The following is a 23,035-nucleotide window of genomic DNA, read 5'->3' as shown; positions in this document are numbered from 1 at the left end:
TAGAGTCGATAATCCTCCTGTCGTAGTGATTTTTTTTACCCGCTTTGGTAATAATAATAATGTGTGTGTGTGAGAGAGAGAGAGTGAGTGAGTGTGTGTGTGTGTGGATTGGATTTGGATAGGGTTCAGTGACAGAATTTGACTGAATCTGGATATGGTTCAGAGGTGGCATTTTGGGATCATGATAGTGAACATCTGGGTTCTATAAAAATATGAAATTTTTGACCAGGTGAATAACTATAAACTTCTCATGAAGACTTTTATCAGGGGGATAGATATTATGAATATTACTACATGACAATCTTTTGTTTTATTAACTCTGCATCAACTTTTGGGGAAATAAAATTATCCAAGTTTCAAATAGAACTCTGTCATGTAGATATAATATACCACTCAGTATGAACACAGAGGGAGAGGTGTTTCATAACTGGAGGCTGAAACAAGTTACAATAGATAAGAAGAACAAAGACTTCATAGAAAGTGATGTCACATATTTACACTTAACAACCTGTACAGCCTTTATCAAGAGTTTGCATTTAGTGACTTACTGGAGGAGGAGGAGGTACATCTGTGTTCTTTCTTGTCACTATGGTCACATCTCGCACATCACTCATACCATGTTGGTCTCGCAATGTACGCTCATTTTTTGTTACCAAGGTTCTCTGATGAGACACCTTTTCTTCTTTGTCATCCTTCTGTGGTCGTTTTCTTTGGAATAATTCACGCTCCTGTAACGGTACATAACTTAAATTCATGATTGCACAGATGACCTGACTAAGAAAATGAATATGTCTCTGGTAGAACAGAAATGCTCAACACTGCCAATACCATGACTTGTCATCTGAAGTGATCTTGAGCAATTTTCATCCACTTCCCTTTCTCAAAATCTGTCTCCTTAGATCCGTCTTAATGTTATGCTCCCCACGTTCTGACAGGTTTCCTCCCATATCTATATATAGATTTAATATCTTCCATATGAGCAACATGCCCACCCATCTTCATTTCACTGTCTTAACAGTATCAGGTGACATGTAAATCAAAGTTCCTCATTAAGAATGTAAGTTGCTAACTTCATTCTTATAACCAAATATTTTCCTGATAACTTTGTTTTCAGACACTTGGAATTGATGTTATTTTGTCAGAGTAAGAGACTATATTTCACAATCACACAAAATACTGGAAAAATCAGACTTACTGGGTTTTCAGACTTTTTCCATCGTCTGATATTCTAGAAACTAGAAAACTCAATGTTTTGAAACCGCATCAGTTTCCACCCTCAGGTGAGGGGGGGGGAGAAACCTAACTCTTTTGGGTACCTTAGAACGATGTAACCTCAATTACAGTGAGGGATCCAACAGAGTAGGTGTCTCCCCCCCGCCTAAGGATGGATCCAGATTCTGAAACGTTGTGTTTTCTAATTTCTAGAATACTGAACAATGGACAAAGTCTGGAAACCCAGTAACTCTTGACTGTTATACACTATTGTCAGAACTCTTTAGAATCTATTGGAAAAATCATTATCTTATTGTCTTGTGTATGTTGATCTTTACTATTATGAAATAAAGAAATGAAGACAACAATTGTAAAGTTAAGTAACAAACATTTCTAGGATTTATTCTTCCCTTCTATCATGAATGTCACTGACACTAAATATAAAACATTTGCTATAGGTCACACATCTATTTCAAGCAATAAAGTGACTGGTCACAGGCTTAACAACCAGGGATCTTTTCCCAGCAGAGGGAGACATTTGTTCTCTTTGGCATTATGTTAACCAGCTAGCCTCCTGTCCGACTGGTACCAGAAACAATTTTCTTGGGGGTATGCCAGCAACAGCTTAAAGTTTAACACTTAGGGCCAGTGCTAATGAGCCGCGCCATAGCTCAAGCAGTTAGTCACTGGCTTCCCACCACGGCAGCCCGGGTTCGATCCTGGGTCTGGTCAAGTGGGATTTGTGGTGGACAAAGTGGCGCTGGGGCAGGTTTTCTCTGGTTTCCCCTGCCAATCTTCATTCCACAAATTGGACTTAGTCCCAGCCCACTAGCATTAGAAAAAAATTAGGGCCAGTGCTAAGAATTTGCAGTGCCTTAACTCCATGCCCCTACATGCCTTTAGAGCATCCTGATTAGGCATCGAGGAAATTTTATGCTCAATGTACTCAACTTCACTATCTTTCTCATGTGCCATCTCCTTTCAGCAAGGAACTGTACCTTCATACTATGAAAAAGGATATGCACACCGTAAAAAGGAATGATGAGAAGAAACAAATGAACATCAGCTCACCTTGTATGTCTGTATTACAACCTGAGGAGGTTTTGTTCTCTTGGTAGTTGTGTTCATTGTTAAATTAGTTTATCCCACACATCACAAAGCTCCAGCTGCCAGCTCAAAGCCTACTGTTTTCATTCTGAACAACTTTGTCACGTACATAAAAATAATTATAACTTGTATTTATCACCAGAACCATGCTAATGTGAACCTCATGCCAAGCAGACAGTCTGTAATCTGTGTCACTGCTACACACATTCAAACAGCTTATGTCAACACACCAAACTATTGTGTTTAAGCATCAGTGGATAAGTACTGTTAAGTACTTCTGTATAATGTACTTGTACACGTAGGACTTATCTAGTTGCTGTCACTGAAAATCGCATTCCTTTAAACAAAATTCTTGATAAATTAATAATAACCTGTAACGTTCTTGTGAAAGACTTAAATGACTAATCCTTCCTGTATCACTATAGGGAATGTTGCTCAGATTGGACAGAATCTCTTATTCATATGATCCTTCACACTAAGATAAAAGCTTTCTCTGAGTACAGATAAGATGTTGTCAGGAAATGACGCTTATCTTAGAAGTTAAACCTTTACAGACACGTAAAATATGTGTATGTCTATGTGTGTGTGTGTGTATATACTTTGGGAATGTATCTTATCAAGCACAGTTACATAATCAGATGTACACTGTTTGCATACTACCAGAGACTGCAGGGAAGAGTATCTTGAAGTGCATTCTAACTAATTAGCTGCTTGACTAGGTAAATAACCAGCTAGTTAACTAACTGCTTAATATCTAGCTAGCTTAGCTATCTAGCTACTAAACTGACCAAACAACCAGCTAATGAACTTACTAACTAAAATAACCTTGCTAGTTAGCTAATGAACAGACAAACCATCTATACAGTATAACTAGCTGCTGGTCAACTAGCCGAGCAGGTTGGTATGGAGATAATGCTTTATCTAGACTTGACATTTGGAAGGTACCCAGTATGAACCTTGGTCATGTTACCACATATCCTCAGATTTTTTGTAGTCTTCCTCAGTCACTCCACCCAAGTGCTGGGAATGTACCTCAAAAGAGGATAAGAGTGTCCCCTTCAAAATCCATACCAATTCACTATTCATGATCATCTTACCATTTTCTTCATCTTCAGTCAAAACACTGTTGTTAATAACTGGAAATATCAATATAGAATAAACTTGCCAGAATTCTTGAGCAACTAGCATAAATTTCAAAGTAAAGTTACCATTTTTGTAAAGTTAGCTGCAATATGGCTGTGGGGTCGACTTAGCCTCTAACAGAAATGAATTCCAGGAACCTTCCTGGGAGTAAAGGGTAGCTAGCATATAAGGCTAACCACCTCACTGCAGTTGTGACCCGATTGTCTAAAAAATGTGGGAACCTCAACATCTCAACCCTGTGGGCCTCAAAGTCCTGTTACAATGATAGCTTTATCTTTTTTTTTTTCCTCCAAAAATGAGTTTGCAATGTTCTTGTGTTCACCCACCACATGACAGTTATTCCAGTCACCACTGGGAGCATTATCCATTATCTTCCCTCCTGCAAAGAGGCTAGTTTAATTTGAGGTGGCATTACAATATATGTATCCAAAATTTTTCACACATCAGTTCATTATGTCTCCTAGGAAGATTTTCATGCAAGAACTGAAGTGGGGACTTGCTATTTTGTAATAAGGGGTGTCAGTAATAGTTTTTATCATGTAGCCAGCAGATTTATGTGACTTGCAGACCCCATTTCCCATACATGCAGAATAATGTTGAGAGTACTGTGCTTACTGACTTGACTTTACTGTATTTGCAATGATTAACTAACTCCATGGTACAGGGTCTTTCATGGAAAGCTGACAGTTATTCAGTAGTCAGTAAATTCTCTGAAATATAAAACAGGAAGGCATGTCGTGGTGTTCACTCTAAGCCATTTCTATCCATTTCACATCCTGACAACCTATTTCTACAATTAAATATCATTATCAATCTATATTTTAATATCCTACCATCCACATTACAGTGAAGTAATAACATTTTACACTGTTGCCATGAAATATTAAGATACTATCCTGCCAGTTTCATACAGACACTGTTCATGAAGAGGAATGTACTCAGTATAATTTAAACTTTTGAATGGTGTTGGTGCAATCTATATTGAAGATCTATGCCTCTCAGTATTTCAACCTGTATTACAATTTTAATACTTGGAGGTAAACAATCATTAGTACAATTTAATCTTTTTGAATTGTTTCATTTTTGGTCCGTTACACTATCAATCACAGAGTTAGTAGAGAGTCTGTCGAGTGTAACAATTTGTAGGTCACTTTTTTAATATCACTTCTGCCTTACATGTTTCGGTTTGATACAACCATCATCAGAGGCACTTGCTATAACTATGGAAACACTGTCGTTGTTTATGATGTTCACAGTTATGTTTGTCGTGTAGACGCTGCTACAATATGCTGACATGTAAAAGCACAAAACTTACTAAGATAGTTGAGTACACTATCAAGTTCTCACTTTTCATCCGAAACTGTTTTAAGTTAAAACGCTAAATGTTAAAATATTTAATCTAAAATGCTGAATTCCTCCTTGTTAGTTCATCCCGAAGATGGGAGACGTCAGCTTGAAGTTGTACTGCAGTACACAACACACAGCACATAAGAAACATCGAACCATAAGCCATATAACTTCGAGCTGACGTCTCCCATCTTCGGGATGAACTAACAAGGAGGAATTCAGCATTTTAGATTAAATATTTTAACATTTAGCGTTTTAACTTAAAACAGTTTCGGATGAAAAGTGAGAACTTGATAGTGTACTCAACTATCTTAGTAAGTTTTGTGCTTTTACTCGTCAGCATATTGTAGCAGTGTCTACACGACAACATAACTGTGAACATCATAAACAACGACAGTGTTTCCATAGTTATAGCAAGTGCCTCTGATGATGGTTGTATCAAACCGAAACATGTAAGGCAGAAGTGATATTAAAAAAGTGACCTACAAATTGTTACACTCGACGGACTCTCTACTAACTCTACAATTTAATCTCTTTCCCAGTAATTATTATAATAAAAATCCTTGTAATGAGTTTTATCTAGTGGTATAAAGCCTCAGTGTCTCACATCAGAGAAATGCAGATATGTTCTACTTCTTGGATTTATGGATTAATCAAATTAATGTTTGTACTAAAATTTGCCAACAAGAGGTGGTCGCTCAGTAGGTATAAGTTCGCTTGTGGACTAAAATCATGGATTTTGTGTGTGTATGTGTGTCTGTGCTAGCCTTAAAATCCTCTTTCCAGAGGCTATGGGCTTGATGACTGAGGGGTTGTCCCATTAGGGTCAAGAATTTTCTCTTCTCCAAATCGCCCAGACCAGTTCTGGGGTCCACACAGCCTCCCATCCAATGGGTACCGGGGGCTCTTTCCCTGGGGAAGAGGGGCAGATGGGTTAATCTGACCATTCACCTCCAACTAGTGCCAAGGTCAAGAAAATATGGATCTACACATCCACTCCCCCATACACCATCATGGCATAGTGCTTATTTAGTTAAGCACAGGGACAACTTTACCTTTCATATATATGAACCCATGTCTTTCACTTGTAAAGTCTCTCATCTGATTTTAATTAATTTTAAAACACTGAAGTTAGATGCAATTCCACATTGTTAGAGATTCTATGAATGAAAGCTCCTTCTACTGAAAACTTACATGAGCGAGGGATATGAATATTTCCCTCCAAGACCTGAATTAAATCAGTGACACTAACAAAAGTGGAGATATGAAATTTCATTTAAACCCAATCTACTGTATGTCTACATAACAGGATGTACTCAGATGTACTTTGCACTGGGAGGTGCTAAAAGTACTATTCATGCCAAGTGACAATGACTTGATGGAATTCAGTTGTTAATTTCTTTATTGTGAAGCATGATTATGTCATTTGCCACTTCTGACATGTTACTTCAGAGAAATGCATATCTGCCATCCATATGGTGTCACAAGTGTTATCTGTGAAAAAATACAGTGTAGTTAATTGTGCGAAAGTGGATCAAATGTGATAAACTTTCAGCAGTGCTGTAGCTTAAGTCCCATAGATATCCTAACTATTTCTCTTTGAAGGCCACAATGGGACAAAGTTTGGAAATTCCTGTTTAAAAAATGATACTTTACAATAAATTTATATTTCCACATTTTGTATACATGTCCATTGTTACTTTCTATGTGAACATCAGCCAATTGGCCTGATGTTAACGAATGTTGAAGAGACCATGTGGGTCTGCCTGTCCACATTCCCTTTTTGAAATGATGGAGTGGATTTAGGTGAAGTTTGCTATCAGAAACCTACAAAAAAAGTTGTGGGATGAATAGTTGTAAATATGATTAATGACTGTGTGGGCTCCATGACAGACATAAAATTTCTTGATTAGCTTAGCTACTATTAGTTTCTCAAGGATTTTGTTCCATTTTAGATTAGTCCAATACTTTATAAGTAACAACTTCATCACTTGTCTCAAAAATAGCTCACTGTATTACAAATTGGTACACAAAATAAAATATATTTTATTAAGATCTGTAAACTGTATTTGAAATGCTTCTTGATGTTTTGAGTATTTTTTTTCCCCTTGGCACTACAGCCCCAGTGGGCCTAGGCCTACCTCCATGAACTCTCCGTTCACTTTGAGTATTTAACAGAATTTAATTTCAAGTTTTGTGTAGTATTATTAGTTTTTCAGGAATATGTTTGTGTCTACATTAAATGAAAATCAAAGCCCACCTTCTAACTGTTTTTCTTCCGCATAAGCATTCCACATAAATAACATTTATCTATTGTTTCCTGATATGCATCTAGCAACAGTTTCACTGTACTAAAAACTTTAAACTGTGAGAAACAGCATGAGCCACTCATTTTTAATAATAATATAAGTGAAGGAACAATAGTACAATTACGAATTTTACCAATTTCACGTTTTTTACAGGTTTTGTACAAAAAAACCTGCAAGGCAAGAAGTAAATTTCATGAATTGGTTAAAATATTATTGGGGACAAAGGTGGGGTGGGGGGGGGGAAGGATGTACAATGCTGATAAAATATGTTTGTTTTTCTTTGTAAAATATGAAAGTATGACTCACTTCCAAAGAGCCAGATATCCTGAGCTCTGCTGTTTCAGAGTGGCAACAGGTGCTGCCCTCATTCTCTGCAACAGTGCTATGGGCGAACATTTTGCGATGTACACGTTTGAACTCATCCATCAGCTGGAAATAAAAAATGCATAAGGTATTATCACAAATGCTGTTTGCCCATACACTGTGTATGCATATTTTCCTCCAAATTATTATTCCTCAAAGTCCTGGATTAGATGTCTCACATGTTCTAGATCCAAATTTTTACAGTTTATGCAGCCATAACTTTATAGTAAAATGGTAAGATAAAAACAGCGATGTCCTTTGACTTGAAGCATACAAATACTGTGTAAAGGGAAAGATATCCCTGTAACAGGCCGTGAAGGCCCATAGGGATGTGAGATGTCAAGGCTCCCACATTTTGTCTAGAAAATCTGCTCATAGATGGCAGTAAGGTTGTCAGCCTTACACGCCAGCCACCCTCTACCCGCTAGGAAGATTTCTGGTACTCATTTCTGTTAGAAGCTGAATCGACCCCAGGGCCATTGTGCAGCTGGAAGGATAAGGTCAACTGAAAAAAATTCACCTCATCATGACTCAAACCCATGACTTTCTGGCTTGTAGCATAGTGCCTCAACTAACTATGATACCGCATGCCCCCCCTCAAAAAAAAAAACACTGTGTAATTGTTTTAGATTGCATTTCTGTTAACACAGTAGGAACTGGCTGACTGCTTGGCTGACCATCTCATATCTTGCACCAAACCATTTTTTAACAATAAATAACCTGTTACATAAAACATTATAATTCATAAAATAATCCATATACCTGAATGATTTACAGGGTAAAGGAATGTCAAGGGAAACAGTTCTGTTTACAGTGACACAATCACCAGTGTCATGGGTGTTACTAAAACTGGCTTTTCTAGTCCAACACACGCATATCAGACAGTTGGCTCTTGTTGTTAATTACATTATTCTTACTATATTCATTCATGTAATTACCTTCATAATTACCTCATCTGATTAATAAGGAGGAAAGAAGAGTTTCTTACTACATAATTTCATCTTCTGTACACTGACACAATGACTTTTATTGTTTATACTGCAGTCTCCCTTCTGCTTCCACCCCCTACTCTCTCTCTCTCTCTTTCCTGTTGTCCCCACTTTGGAGCATATGGAATCTGTGAAATGCTTTGTTTCAATTCAGTTTCTTAATCCTAAGACCATCGATAGGACTCCTTCGACAGGGATCAGCCCTTAGCAAAGCCGCTACCTACACAAACAGAATAAATGGAGACAAACATCCATGCCTCGAGTAGGATTCGAACCCATGATCCCATAATTTGAGTGAGTAAAGACAGTTAATGTTTTAGACCATGCAGCCATTGTGATTGGCACTCCCCTACTAGTTGACTGAAAGATATATCTGATTCTGTGTAAAAACAGCATTTGCCTAACTACGTACTGACAATTTTATGGCTATTGGAGTTACTGATATCACTGACCAAATTTTGGATTAAATTAAGTCTCCCTTCTGCTCCCAGACTTCATTCATGCCTTTGTAGTGGTGCACGTTACCAAAGCAAGTCAACTTGTCACAAAATTACATGCATAACCTCTTGATACCTTCTGTAATTCATATAATTCATGACATTAGAAACCCATTTAAATGCCCAAAAACACCAGGAAAAGACCACATCGGACTCCTGAAATAGCTCTAGAAATTCACTACGCTCATTGTTATTAGTGTGCAGTTGGATCAATTTTCTAAATTTCTTCTCATGTTTAATTTCATTGTAACATTCTCATGTTGCAGCAGATTTCAATGTGGATTCTTGTCAATCTCTGTTTCTCTCTTAATGACCACAAGGAGGAAGAGAATAATGATTTGTTCATGTTTAAATGTTGAGTATTCAGAACCTATAATTACCACCTTCAGAACACACACCTTCACTATGAAGCAACATTGCACATAATGCATCACACAGCTGTGTCAGGCTTACTTCAAGAAACATGTGTAAAATGAACAGTGAGAGTTAACAGGTAGCATTGTTTCACATGACGCAGATTACATGTATATAAAAGAGTCATTTGCTGTAGGTGAAAGTGTGATACTGACATGGGTAAATACTGTAATGTTTATCTTGTTTTGGAACAGTTGTTGTCTCACTGTCATTAGCTGCTTAAGATCTTGATGTCAGCTTGTTTTGTCCACTGCTATTTCATCATATGCTATGGCACTGTCCTCTTGCACCTTGTGCTGCACTTACTTGCAAGTCACCGCATGTACTGTGTCACATCTGCTTCTCTTTCATTGGCTAAACAGGTCTGCTCAACTCAGCAACTCCACTCAGACTGTCCACAATGGGTTTTCACATTATGTATTATAGTCACAGTCATTCTTTAAATCTCTTGCTGGTTCCCAGCAAAGCTTGGTCTTTGGCAGTTTCCTGAACCATCTGGTGGGGGTAGGGAGGAGGCCCAATGTTTCTTGATGAATGGCATGTGCTGGCACCCTTGCCTCCCTCACTTGCAACTTCAAGCAATACTAATTTCTGATGTGTGCATGTATGTGCTTACACACACATGCATACACAAACACAAAATACAAATACAAAAATATTCTGTACTTTAAAATTTCATTATTGCTAGACTTCCTTATATCATCACTTTCCTACAGAAAGAGGAAAACTGTATAATTACTCTGCCACAGCTTTAGTCTAAAACAATGCTCAATATGTGGGGCAGTTACATGAGCAAACTTGACATTACTATCACTATTAATTATAAATTCGGGGGCACACAGTAGCATAGTTGGTTGAGGGGCTATGTTACAAGCCAGAAGTCTTGATGAGGTCATTGGATTTTTTTCAATTGACCTAATCCTTCCAGCCGCACTATAGCCCTGGGGTCGACTCAGCCTCTAACAGAAATGAGTACCAGGAATTAATTAAATAATTTTCCTGGGGAGTAAAGTGCAGCCGGTGCGTAAGGCTGACAACCTTACCGCCATCTGTGAGCCAATTGTCTAGATAATGTGGGACCCTCAACATCTCACAATCCTATGGGCCTTCATAGCCTGTTGCAGGGATAGCTTTACTTTTTTATTAATTATAAATTCAATATATCTATCAGCATAGTTATCAAGATAAAGATCAAAATCACCCTCTCCATGCAACTAATCATCATTAGGTTCATCAGACAAAACTGCAACATATTACAGTACCACTGTCTCATGAAAGTTCAGCTTGTGTCTGTTTAATTTTTGTATTTCTGTTCTTTGACATCAGCTAGACAGGAAATCGTGGACTGCTAAGAGCTAATGGGCAATACATGAAACAGAACTAATGATCATGTTAAAAATCTTCATGCATGTCAGGGGAAATTAGTGTTATGACAACAAATTGTACAAGATGTAACAATGCGGCCACAGTCCTGAATATGTTAAGCTGATCAATAAAATTTAACATTGAAAAATAAACAAGCTCTACCTGTTCATGCTGTTGTCGTTTTTCTCCATCAATTGATTTGAGGATATCTTTTTTTCTTTCTGGTTCTCTGTAACCTTCATTTTCACGACGCTATAAAAATAAATGAACAAATATATATAGTATAATACAATCAAAATCAGATATCTTTCTTTCGATTTAATGTGTGTGTTCTGGTGTTCTGTTTACTTAAATTCAATGAATTAAGTTCTTCTCCTTGGTTTTCATCAGTCCCTCCTGAGCCCTTCTAGCAAAGATAGATCTATAGCTATATTGTCACTAACCATCCTTCAACTATTGATATCAGATCTATAGCTATATTGTCACTAACCATCCTTCAACTATTGATATCAGATCTATAGCTATATTGTCACTAACCATCCTTCAACTATTGATATCAGATCTATAGCTATATTGTCACTAACCATCCTTCAACTATTGATATCAGATCTATAGCTATATTGTCACTAACCATCCTTCAACTATTGATATCAGATCTATAGCTATATTGTCACTAACCATCCTTCAACTATTGATATCAGATCTATAGCTATATTGTCACTAACCATCCTTCAACTATTTATATCAGATCTATAGCTATATTGTCACTAACCATCCTTCAACTACTGATATCAAAGCTCATGGGCTTGTTCTCCCCCCAGTGTCCATTCATTCATCCATTTCATTCACACTGTACAGGACATGTAGTGTGAAGAGTCCAAAAGAGTTTTAGTTGAGTTCCAAGGTTCCACGGTGACTGATAAAGAAATGACAAGCAGACTTCATAGTGATTTGAAGTGTTTCTATGTTGAGATTCGATGCTATGAGCCAACTAGTGGAAACTGAGAATCCTAGTGTATGTGCAATGGTGAACTGTAAACGGTCTAAATTAAGAGAGACTGTAACCGAAGTGCCAATAAATTCAATCATCCAAACTAGAATCCATTAATTTTTACTATGTGTACCCTCCTACACATGACAATATATATATATATATATATATTAAATTATGACACTAGACACATCATTGATACAATTACATGATCAGACTTCTTGAGAAACACAACATCTACTTCAAAGTTATATTTTCATTAACAAACTCTGTGTTATTAAATGTGACAGATGTAAGATTTGAGGCTTTCACGGCGGTGACTATGAAGAAAGCAGTCTTCTGGGATTTGGCACCGTGTATATGTGGTGTTAACCGACGTTTCGGAGGAACGTATCGCCCCCATCTTCAGGGTTGAAGAAAAAGTATAAGTAAATCTGCAAGCGACAACACCGTTTACCGTGTCCTACGGTGTTGTCGCTTGCAGATTTACTTATACTTTTTCTTCAACCCTGAAGATGGGGGCGATACGTTCCTCCGAAACGTCGGTTAACACCACATATACACGGTGCCAAATCCCAGAAGACTGCTTTCTTCAAATGTGACAGAGTTTTGAGAAAATTGATCTGGGGAGGGTATTAGGACAGGTTGTGGATTTTGTTTTGTTTGGTGGCATTTAGGCTTCCTTTGGCACTGATGGTAAGAGGGCAGCAGTCAGTTCCTCCAGTATATTGGTACATGTCGACCTAAATAACATTGTGTTGTATCCCTGAAGATAATCAGACTTTAGCTTATGAATTTCTGAGTGTCAACTGGTCAACTAACCTTCCATTGTGTCGATGACTTTGCAGTACAACCAGAAAAAAGTTTCTCAGTCGTTATTAGACATTATGATCTGTGTGTGTCTTAGTCAGCAATTCAGGCGTTCTTTATCTCCCTGTGAGCCCTTCCCACTTCCTGGCCAAACCTTTTGATTCATTTTTAAAAAATTCTTAAATATTCCAAGTTTTGGAACAGTAGTTATGTTTACTTTTATCATTTTGAAACTAATTCCTGAAAATACTATCAAATAAAAATATAAGTCAAAACCTTTGTGAACATCATGATATCCTCAAGAAGAAATATGCTTTTCACCACCCCAGTCTTGCTTGCTTGCTTGCTTGCTTCAGGTGTTTGTGTGCTTTGCAAACACCAAGCAACTGAAGTGTGTTAACATTCCTTGTTTGGCTAACATGGTACTAGCTTGGAATATCATGCATTCCCTCCTCCTCTTTTCACTCATATCTCTTTTCATTTCACTTGCCCTCATAAATGGCTACTGTAAGCAAGGAACAGCTGGTTAAGAGGGCCTGTGATAAGCTAGCTCAAGGTGGCAGATGATGCATTATATGATCACTTCTCTTGCCAGTATGTGAAGTATCCCTGAACCACAAGGCCGCGCCATAGCTCAAGCGGTTAGTTGCTGGCTTCCCACCACGGCGGCCCAGGTTCGATCCCGGGTCTGGTCAATTTNTAATAATAATAATAATAATAATAACAACAACAATAATAATAATAAATCCCTGGAACCACAAAAGTAGGACTTTTTATTATCCTATTTTTCTGATTTTTTAAAAAATAAAAGCAGGCTTATGAGATCACCATGCTGTCTGTGTATCCCCTCATAAACTTCTGAATGCCTGAACCAATCCTTCTGAAACTTGGTCTATTCATCATGGCACATGAGGCTATCTCAACAACATATACTTCATAAATCCTCTCATCAGTCTATAGGTTAAAATTCCTATCATTGCAAGGCAATGACTCGGTAAAAACTTTACCACAGCAACAAATACACACACAACAATAGAAGAATTGTTGGACATGTTTTCTACGTGATCCATGTCGTATCAAGGAGAGTAGGCTACTAGGTCTTCCCAGAACTTCGTTTTATTTTACAATGTGTTACCTTGGAAAACACAGTTAAAATGAATGCTCCATCACTGAGAACACTATAGTAAAAATGAAATGTAAAATATTAATTTTTATCAGTGACATTTTTTAAAGTGACAGTCTTGTAATACAACATACGTGGTACAGGCATTAAGTTCGTGGAATGTGGTTTTATCACATCATATTACAAGGTATTCACATACACTTACACAGATCCACATTGGCCCTCAAAATAGTTGCATTGTGCAAGTCTGCCAACGTTGATAAAGCTGCTGAAAACATTGCTGAAACATATTGGCAGGAAATTCCCGTACGGCGTCTCTTGTGGCCATGACCACCTCCTCGGACTACTGATATCTATGACCACATAGCTTTGCTTTCAAGTGGTGAAAGAGAAAGAAATCGCATGGTACGAGATCAGGTGAGTACGGAGGCTGTGGCAAAACTGTGACCTGTTGCCTTGCCAGTTCCTCCTGGACAAGAACAGAGCGATGTGCAGGGGCATTGTCGTGTAGTAACAGCCAATTCTTCCTATGCCAAATGTTTCACTAGGGGATTTGCCTAGTTTTTGGCAGAACTTGATGTTTGCCCGTTGTTCAAACTGCCACATCTTCGATTTCTGCCACTTGCATTTAACTGCAGTTCACAACAGAGGTCGTAATTATACTTACACTGTCTGCACACAACTGCCTCTTGCTGTCATGAGAGATGAACTGACAGGGCATCATATAGTGCCTCAACCTATCCACTGTAGTGCACTGCAACAACACTTTGTGGCCATTCAACGAACTTACTGACTGTGGTAGTATCCTGTTCTTAAATCTGGATGTAACAAAATCCGAGGTGGTGTTACTAAAGAATTTACTCTCTTTCACCTGTGATCTCCTCTGCAGCTCCTGGCTGATGGCACTGGAGAGACTACCAGCACTGCTACTGCCCACACTGCCAAATGAGTTGCTAGACGGACTCTTTACTAAAGAGTTGTGCTCTTTTGATTCCTGTGCAAATAATAACAAAGATAAAACACTGTAATATCACATTATTTACAGCTGCAAGGAAACTCAATTCCTTCATAACTGTACACGTATTTAGCCATTCTCCGACTCTATTATTGCCCAACGGAAGTATTTCACAATAACAGTTGGTCAGAGAGGCTTGCATCAAACACATCAGTATCTTTCAGTAAATCAACGACAATTTTCAGATATACCAAAGGATATAAAAATAACATTATTATAATTAATATGAATACAATATTCTAAACTGATTTTATTACACTAAATCTGAAGTGGGCCCAATTGAACTTTTTCACACTCAGTTGTGGCATGGTGAACCATAAGCTTATTAATTCTATTTGGAATAAGGAAGACTTCCCTGAGCAGAGGAAGGAGTCTTATTATTGTAAAAGTTAACAAATTAAAACTGACTGCAGTAATTATTGTGGGATATCACTGCTAACAACTTCATACAAAATTTTATCCAATATCCTTCTCTCAAGGTTAAGTCCATATGTAGATGAAATTATTGAAGGTCATCAACGTGGGTTTCAACACAACAGATCAACTACTGATCAGTTCTTTTATATTTATCAGATAGAGGAGAAAAATGGGAGTACAATTAGACAGTGCCTCAGCTATTCGTAGACTTCAAGAAAGCCTATGATTTAGTTAGGAGGGAAGAAGTGTACAATATTCTCATAGAGTTTGGGATACCCATGAAACAAGTTAAGCTTATTAAAATGTGTTTAAACAAAACATAAAGTCCATATAGGTAAAAATTTGATTTCCTATTCAGAATGGTCTCAAAAAAGGAGTTGCTTTATTGCCACTCATTTTCAACTTTGCTTTAGAATATGTAATTAGGAAGGTCCAGGAAAACCAGATGGGACTGAAATTAAATGGGACACATCAGCTGCTGGTATATGCTGCTGATGTGAATCTACTGGGTGATAACATAGATACCATAAAGAAAACACAGAAACTTTAATTGACACTAGTAAGGAGGATACTTATGTCTGGGGAAAACTAAGAGAAGACTGAATTCAAGTAATGTTTGCTATCATTCAGTCCAGAAGCTTCTGCCTTATCTTCAGCCTGGAGACTTAAAAATCAGAATACACAGAACTATAATTTTGCATTTGGTTCTCTATGGGTGTGAAACTTGGTCTCTGACATTAAGGGAGAAACATAAACTGAGGGTGTTTGGAAACAGGGTGCTGAGGAGAATATTTGGAACGAAGAGGGATGAGGTGACAGGAAGTTGGAGAAAATGCATAATAAGGAGCTTCATAAATTGTACTCTTCTCCAAGTATAATTAGAATGATCAAGTCAAGGAGGATGAGGTGGGCAGGGCATGTAGCACGAATTTGGGAGGCGAGGAATGTATATAGGATATTGGTGGGAAAACCAGAAGGAAATAGATGACAGGGAAGACCAAGGTGTAGGTGGATGGATAATATTAAAATGGATCTTAGAGGGATAGGTTGGTGTGGTATGGACTGGATCGATCTGGCTCAGGATAGGGACCAGTGGAGGGCTCTTGTGAACATGGTAATGAAGCTTCGGGTTCCATAAAATTCTGGGAAGTTCCTGAGTAACTGCAAAACTGGTGGCTTCTCAAAACGGGCTCAATTTCACGAAGTTAATTAGCTGTGGCACAGTACATATATGCTAGGGACTTACATTTCTTTAAAAATCTAACTTTTGTATTCCTTTTAGCAGTCATAGTACTTTTACTGTTCTACGTATGACAGACTAAAAATTGATAAAAGACCATATTGTTAATAACATTGAAAAAGTACTATAGGCTAGACTTACTTAATTTGTGGGCAATTCCTAGGAGGTAGGCAACATTTTCCCCCCTAATGTACTACAAAACAACACCTTATTCTTCAACTCAACAAGTTAGTTCCAATCAAATATGGGACAACTGTGTGTTCTGAACAAGCAAGGTGAAAACACTACATTAAGATGTATGAAATAGAGTAACAAAACACAGGACACAGATGTGAGAAGGGCACATATGGAAGAACAGATAAACATGAACAAAGTTTTGTCATTGGATGACCCATCCTCATTTTGATTTGTGTCCTGAGAGCCAGGACAGTGGTATAAAATTTAGTTCCATACAGACACCAGGTAACCCTGTTTCTACTGCATTTCTCATGCACTTACACATCGTTCACATACCACACCTGATAGGACCAATAATGTCACTTCCTCACTCATTATCACACTGTAACAGATAAAGGCGGGGAGAATGTAGAACCATGATTAATTCTGCATAACACCTGTGATTTATCTTATCTCTCACCTCATCAGCTGTTAATCTTTCCAAGGTGGGAGTACTTTTAGATGTGGCCACAGAATCATCTACTTCCTCACTCCGGTGGACTTCCACCACCACTGTCTTTGTCTCTGATTGCTGAGACACCATGCGGATTTCAGCAAGTTTAGTACCATCTGCACATTTCTGTTTTGAACACTGTCCATCTGTACCATTAACACTATTGCACCCACTGCTTAGTAGACTCAGTTCCTGTAAGAAGGCCGAGTACAATGCATTGCCAGAATTCTATCAGTTCTATTGGTAATTGCTCCCAATCAGTTCAAAATCTGTTACCTTCCTATCTAAACAATGAAAGATTAAAATAAATGAAGTATAATTTTGCCTCACTCTCAGGGAGAAACAAAGTTTGATATGAATAATATTATAGTGAACATCAAGTCACTGTATACAATTTGTCTGCTGCTCCCCAGCTAATGCTTGACCGTAATTGGCTGCCATCTGAGACCCAGCCAGTATTTACGATTTCTGTAGTAGTACCTAGCTACTGTTTGAGAGCCATTCACTATTTATAGTTGCATAAAATCTGAGCCCAAATTTGTATTTTAGCCCTGGAAATTACTGGAACATTTAAGGCATGTAAAAGCCACTCACACTCATGTCTCTGTTGGTTTCATCCATGCTGTGATTACTTCCATTTTCCTCAAAGTGAACTCGTAAAACAGGTGAGTTTTTCCTCCTTTGTTTTGGCTCTGCCTTCTCCCAGTCATGCTCAATCTGGTCCCAATCTTTGATGCAATGATTGGATTCTAACTGCCCCAATCTGAGGAGATATAACACAAGCACAAAATAAATTTGGATATAACTATATACATGTTACATAAGAAGTGAAAGGGCTACAAAGCATATCAACTGCAGTCTTAACATATTACTGTTCCCCTTCTAAGATATTTTCATTTCACTGGTTCATCTTCTCACCCTATCAGTGCTGTGAATGAGAAACCCACTCATTTATGCCAATTAAGTTTTTCTTTACACGTGTTTCTGATTTTGACGAAAATTAATTCTGCAACCACTCCTGTCAGTAGAAGTTAATTATTTGTGACTTCTAGACAATTAAAATTATACAATAGAAGCATGTAAATGAAAGAATACATTTGTTTCCTTAATTCAACTCAGTAAGGATTAAAAAGCATGCTGTATCAGCTATAGAACTTATTAGCACCTGATGAAATGAGAAGATGGACCACGTATGATATACTGAAAATAAATGCTGTTAACTGAAGGGACTGGGGATAGCTTAAAAACTTCAGTCAGAATGCTAAGTGTCCCACCTGATAATGGAAATGGGAAACTCCTGAATCTAATTACTTGTTGAGTAAACTCAATCCCTCTCATACTATTTCCCCACCTATCCTCCAGCTCCACACACTCCTCTTTGACAATGGACAGCCTCTTGGTATCACTCCAACTTGGACTCTGATCCCCATTCACACTGCTAGCTGAGCTGTTGTACCCAGAGGACTCTCCTGGAAATAAGTCCAAACCGGACCCCTTCCTAATTATTAGGTCCAGCTGCTGAGATGTCTTGAGTACATTCACAGCCTGAAAATGTATACAAAATGAAGAAAGCTTAAATACTATAAACTGCACCACAGAAATATGAAGTGATCTTTCTGTTTCATTACATTACACTGCGAATTTGTGCCTGGTAAAATGAAATTCTGATGTTTCATTCTGTTTAGACGTAATGCTAAAACAGATATTATAAGAAAATATTCTGGATTAAAGCAAGTGTCACATAACTTTGAACAAGGCCAAGAGTAACCTTGAATGCGCAGAAGAAAAATTTCAGACAAGGTGGTGGGTTTGAGGGTGTGAGAAGTGACAGGCGGCCTTGTTCGAAGTTATGTGATACTTGCTTTACTGTGTATGACAGAGATACACTTTTACTTTAATTTCATAGCAAAATGGGACTGGAGGGCTCCACAAAGAAAATTCTACAACCAAGTAACTCACAGAGGTATTGGGTTTTCGGACTTTATCCATCGTCCTGGTTTTTAAGATAACTAAGAAAAAACACGATGTTTCAGAAACTGTGACCCAACAGAATAGGTGTTTTGCCTCACCTGAGGACAGAAACTGATCCAGTTTCTGAAACATCGTGTTTTTTTCTTAGTTATCTTAAAAACCAGGACGATGGATAAAGTCCGAAAACCCAATATCTCTGTGTGTTATACACCATCGTCAGAATCCTATAGTAACAACTAAGTAACTGTGAAGCAGTTATTGATAATCATGATGTCTGAATAGATGGGCACAGTTTACAGATATATGAAAAGGCATAAAAAAATAACATTATTAACATCTAATTTGGACATGATATGGGAAACTCCCACAGTGTTAAATTATGTATTAAACTGAATATAGAGTATGCCCTATTTGACTTTTTTACACTCAGCTCCTTATATACCAAGTGAAAATATTAAATACATGAACTAATGACCCCCAAAGTTGCATTTTTGTCTACGTGATAAATTTTTATTTGTTTTATTTCTTCTGCGACAAATTTCCATAATATTTATAATATCTTAAAATTGTTTTGGGATAGACTGAATGTTTGCTGTCTCCTGCTCTACAAGAACAATCAGCATTCTGTGATCAAATGACATAACATCCTACTCACATCACCAAATGGAATGTCAATGAAAGGTACACCGTTGCACTGCAAGATCTGATCTCCTGGCTGCAATCCTGCTTCTCGTGCCAAACCATTCTCTTTTGTGAACTGGACAAAGATCCCAGGTTTCCATTCTGGACCTTTGCAGATTCTATAACCAAAAACAGAAATAACATAATACATATTACATATTGTTATATATTGTTATATATTGTTACATATGATTGTTAACATATTACATATTTCTTTATACTGTCTGTCACACAAAGAAATCAAGCACCTCTCAACAGTATATGATTCAAAGACATGATAAAATGTATATGTGGGTCCACATTTATATGTGATAAGAGTGGATTTGTTCCTGTGCTACAAGGACCTGATACATGACATACATGTATATTATGTAGCAGACTACAGTGCATGTGGGGATGTTTCCAGAGACATCTTTCAGTGCTGGATGGTTGTAAAGTAGGTATCAGCATCCTGTTATGAATGGTATGCCATGATACTCAGAAGCTGACATTGCATCATGCATCAACATATACGTGCTCCACTGAAACAAATGCAAGTCTCATGAAATTCATCATGATGCATGGTACTGTCACTAGTATAAACTTATATGGGACTCTTAGAAATCAAATACAAGAATGCGACATAATCTGATTACTGATCTCAGTGTTATTCATCTGTGCACGTGTGTGTGTGCGCGCATGCATGTGCATATTTCCCCTTACATCTCTCCCTTTTTGTTTTGAATAAATGTAATTCTATTGCCTCAAGGTGTTTTCCAGATTGAATGAGTTAATTACTTATTAATTAGTAATTCTGCTAAATTTAAACCACTTAATTCAATTAGCAGGTTTCCACTTTGCAAGAAATGGTAAGATGGAATCTTAAAGATGAAATATGTTGATAAATATAACACACAATATTTATGGCTCTTGTGGGAAAACAACTCTTAGCTACCAGGAACCCAAGTACACAGTAATATCAGGGTCAGTGGGTACCAAAGAAGAAATTCTGACATTATAATTAACATTTTCTGTGAAACAGAATAAGACCTGATAATTAAGATAAGGCGAGTAGGTGTGATATCTAGCTTTATCTCAATGACAGTCAGTTTGACAGGAAACCTGAAGCAGACATAGAAGCATTTTCAAGTATACCAGTTGTCACGTGTTGGGTATGTCATGCAAACAAATAACTTCATGTGGGTCTCGGATTTAGCGAATCTTTATTGGACACTCACTCTTACACACCTTACAATTATTATCACTTGTAGTATCACCTGACTTCTGGCCCAGTACTCCAATGCAACGTCTCAACTATCCTTGGTGATGGCCAATTTCTTCTGGGGTTCACAATTTTTCTGTGGTGAATTTTTCGGTTTCTGGCGGCGGCGCTCCGCGGCCAGTTTTCGGTCACTACGCCTCCTCTTCTTCGGTTCTCCGACCGGCATTACTTCGGTGTCTTCTATGAGGACCTCTTGTTGCTCTGCCGCCTCAGGTTTCCTGTCCAGTGAGGCCAGCTTCTTCTCATCTTGACATGCCTCCATTTCTTAGCAGGCCAATGACTCATGTGGTTGGCATTCATCCTTTTGTCTCTCATGGCGGCCATCTCTTCTTGCCATGCTTTCATATTGGCCTGTTTGTCAGCTTCCAGTCTGGCCAGCAATTTCTTGTGGCTGATCTCCGTCCTTTCTTGCCAGACCTGCAAAGCGGCGACTGTGTTAGCTTGGTTGCTTCTCGTTTCTTCTTGTCTGTCATCCATTTTTTTTTGCATGGACTTCAAGAGCTCTAACATTTGTTCCATTTTTCCTTGTGGTGTTTTCATGTTTTAAGTTCAAAACTTTTCGGTCACGTGTGTAAGTCCAATCTTTTAAATTTGATCCGATTAATCCGAACTGATTCCACTTCTGACACCAGTTGTCAAGTAGTTGGTTGAGGCACTATGCTGCAAACTGGAAGGTGATGGGTTCGATTTCCGATGAGGTCATTGGATTTTTCTTTTTTTTTAATTTTCCTAACCCTTCTGGCCGCACTATGGCCCTGGGGTCAACTCAGCCTCTAACAGAAATGAGTACCAGGAATCTTCCTGGGGGGTAAAAGGTGGCCAGCATGCAAGGCTGACAAACTTACCGCCAACTGTGAGCCCACTGTCTAGAAAATGTGAGAACCATGACATCTCACAAACCTATAGGCCTTCATGGACTGTTACAGGGATAACTTGACCTTTTTTTATATAATATATGATATAGACAACGAACCCAGTGAGGGCAGACCTAAACCTTTGCAATGACAGACTTCTGATTACTGCAACATCAGAGATTCCCTTGGTTTAGTTAAAGAGATTTAGTCAATTTGTAAAATCAGAACACATTTCTTATGCATCTGTGATTGAAAAAGAATTATTCCCTCAATTCAACTGCCAGATACAGTTGAGGTAACGTATCATAACTACTCTAGTTCAAGCAGAGCTCCTCTAATATTACTATATTTAAACAGTGAACACAATTTATTTTATCAGGAAAATGACACCATTGAAACTTCCTAGCATGAAGCATAAAGAACAATATTCGGTCAGAAATGTTCAGCAATTACACTGACCACAATGCAGGCATGTCAAACGTTTGCTGTTGTTGCACACAATCAATTACATACAACTACAGAAACCATAATCATAGCACTAATCTCACAATAACTCAGGATGGTAAAGAAAAGCTTCATGGTCTATCCAACGTATATCACCATTAAGCATGCATGGAAGAAATGAAAAATACATACAGAATGCTGTTCAGAAATTCTAAGCAGAAGAGCTACTTGGAAAATCTAGTCACAGCTAGAAGTATAATATTAAATGATTATTAGTCAGATAGGGTGTGAAGGTGTGGACTGGATTCAACTTGTTTGGGATTATGGTTCACTTGTGACAATGGCAGTGAACCTGTAGATTCCATAAACAGTGGGGCATTTCTTAATCAACTGAGCAAATATCAATCGCTCATGGAGTTAGTCAGAATATACAATTTGTCTAAGAGGTAGAAAATAACAAAATTATGGTGAAAATTAGATAATTAAGAGCTTCAAAATTTGCATGTTCTGTCTAATATTGTAAGGATGATGAAATCAAGGAAAATGAGCAGGTTATGGCAGAAGAAAATAATAAATGTATTCAGAATTTTAGTTACAAAACTTTGGTTGAAGAGCCCACTTGGATAGCCAAGGTATAAGTGAAAAGATAATGCTGAAACAGAATGTGAAAGCATTAACTGAATTCAGCTAGTTCTGGACAGGGTCCAGTAACTGGATTGTTGTTTATGGTGATGAAACTTAAGTTTCAATAACAGTGAATGTCCAATTACCTGATAATTATCAACTGTTCAAGGAAGACCTTGTATTATGCA

The 23,035-nt window shown here is 37.8% G+C and overlaps 1 protein-coding gene across 5 annotated transcripts in view; it reads right to left on the bottom strand.

Moving 5' to 3' along the window:
• The window catches only part of LOC111870555, a 116,520-nt gene that overhangs the window by 10,107 nt on the left and 83,378 nt on the right, over positions 1-23,035 (bottom strand). For all 5 annotated transcript variants that reach the window (XM_023862930.2, XM_023862931.2, XM_023862932.2 and 2 more), the window contains 8 exons: positions 19,639-19,783; positions 18,364-18,557; positions 17,607-17,775; positions 16,980-17,204; positions 14,542-14,664; positions 10,909-10,998; positions 7,425-7,547; positions 549-728 (listed from right to left, as the gene is read on the bottom strand). In XM_023862930.2, the coding sequence (XP_023718698.1) occupies positions 549-728; positions 7,425-7,547; positions 10,909-10,998; positions 14,542-14,664; positions 16,980-17,204; positions 17,607-17,775; positions 18,364-18,557; positions 19,639-19,783 (1,249 nt within the window). The remainder of the gene's footprint in view (positions 1-548; positions 729-7,424; positions 7,548-10,908; positions 10,999-14,541; positions 14,665-16,979; positions 17,205-17,606; positions 17,776-18,363; positions 18,558-19,638; positions 19,784-23,035) is intronic.

This window comes from Cryptotermes secundus, unplaced genomic scaffold (genome assembly GCF_002891405.2).
Source record: "Cryptotermes secundus unplaced genomic scaffold, Csec_1.0 scaffold117, whole genome shotgun sequence".
NCBI classification, from domain to species: domain Eukaryota; kingdom Metazoa; phylum Arthropoda; class Insecta; order Blattodea; family Kalotermitidae; genus Cryptotermes; species Cryptotermes secundus.
This window is presented reverse-complemented; position numbering and strand designations above follow the sequence as displayed.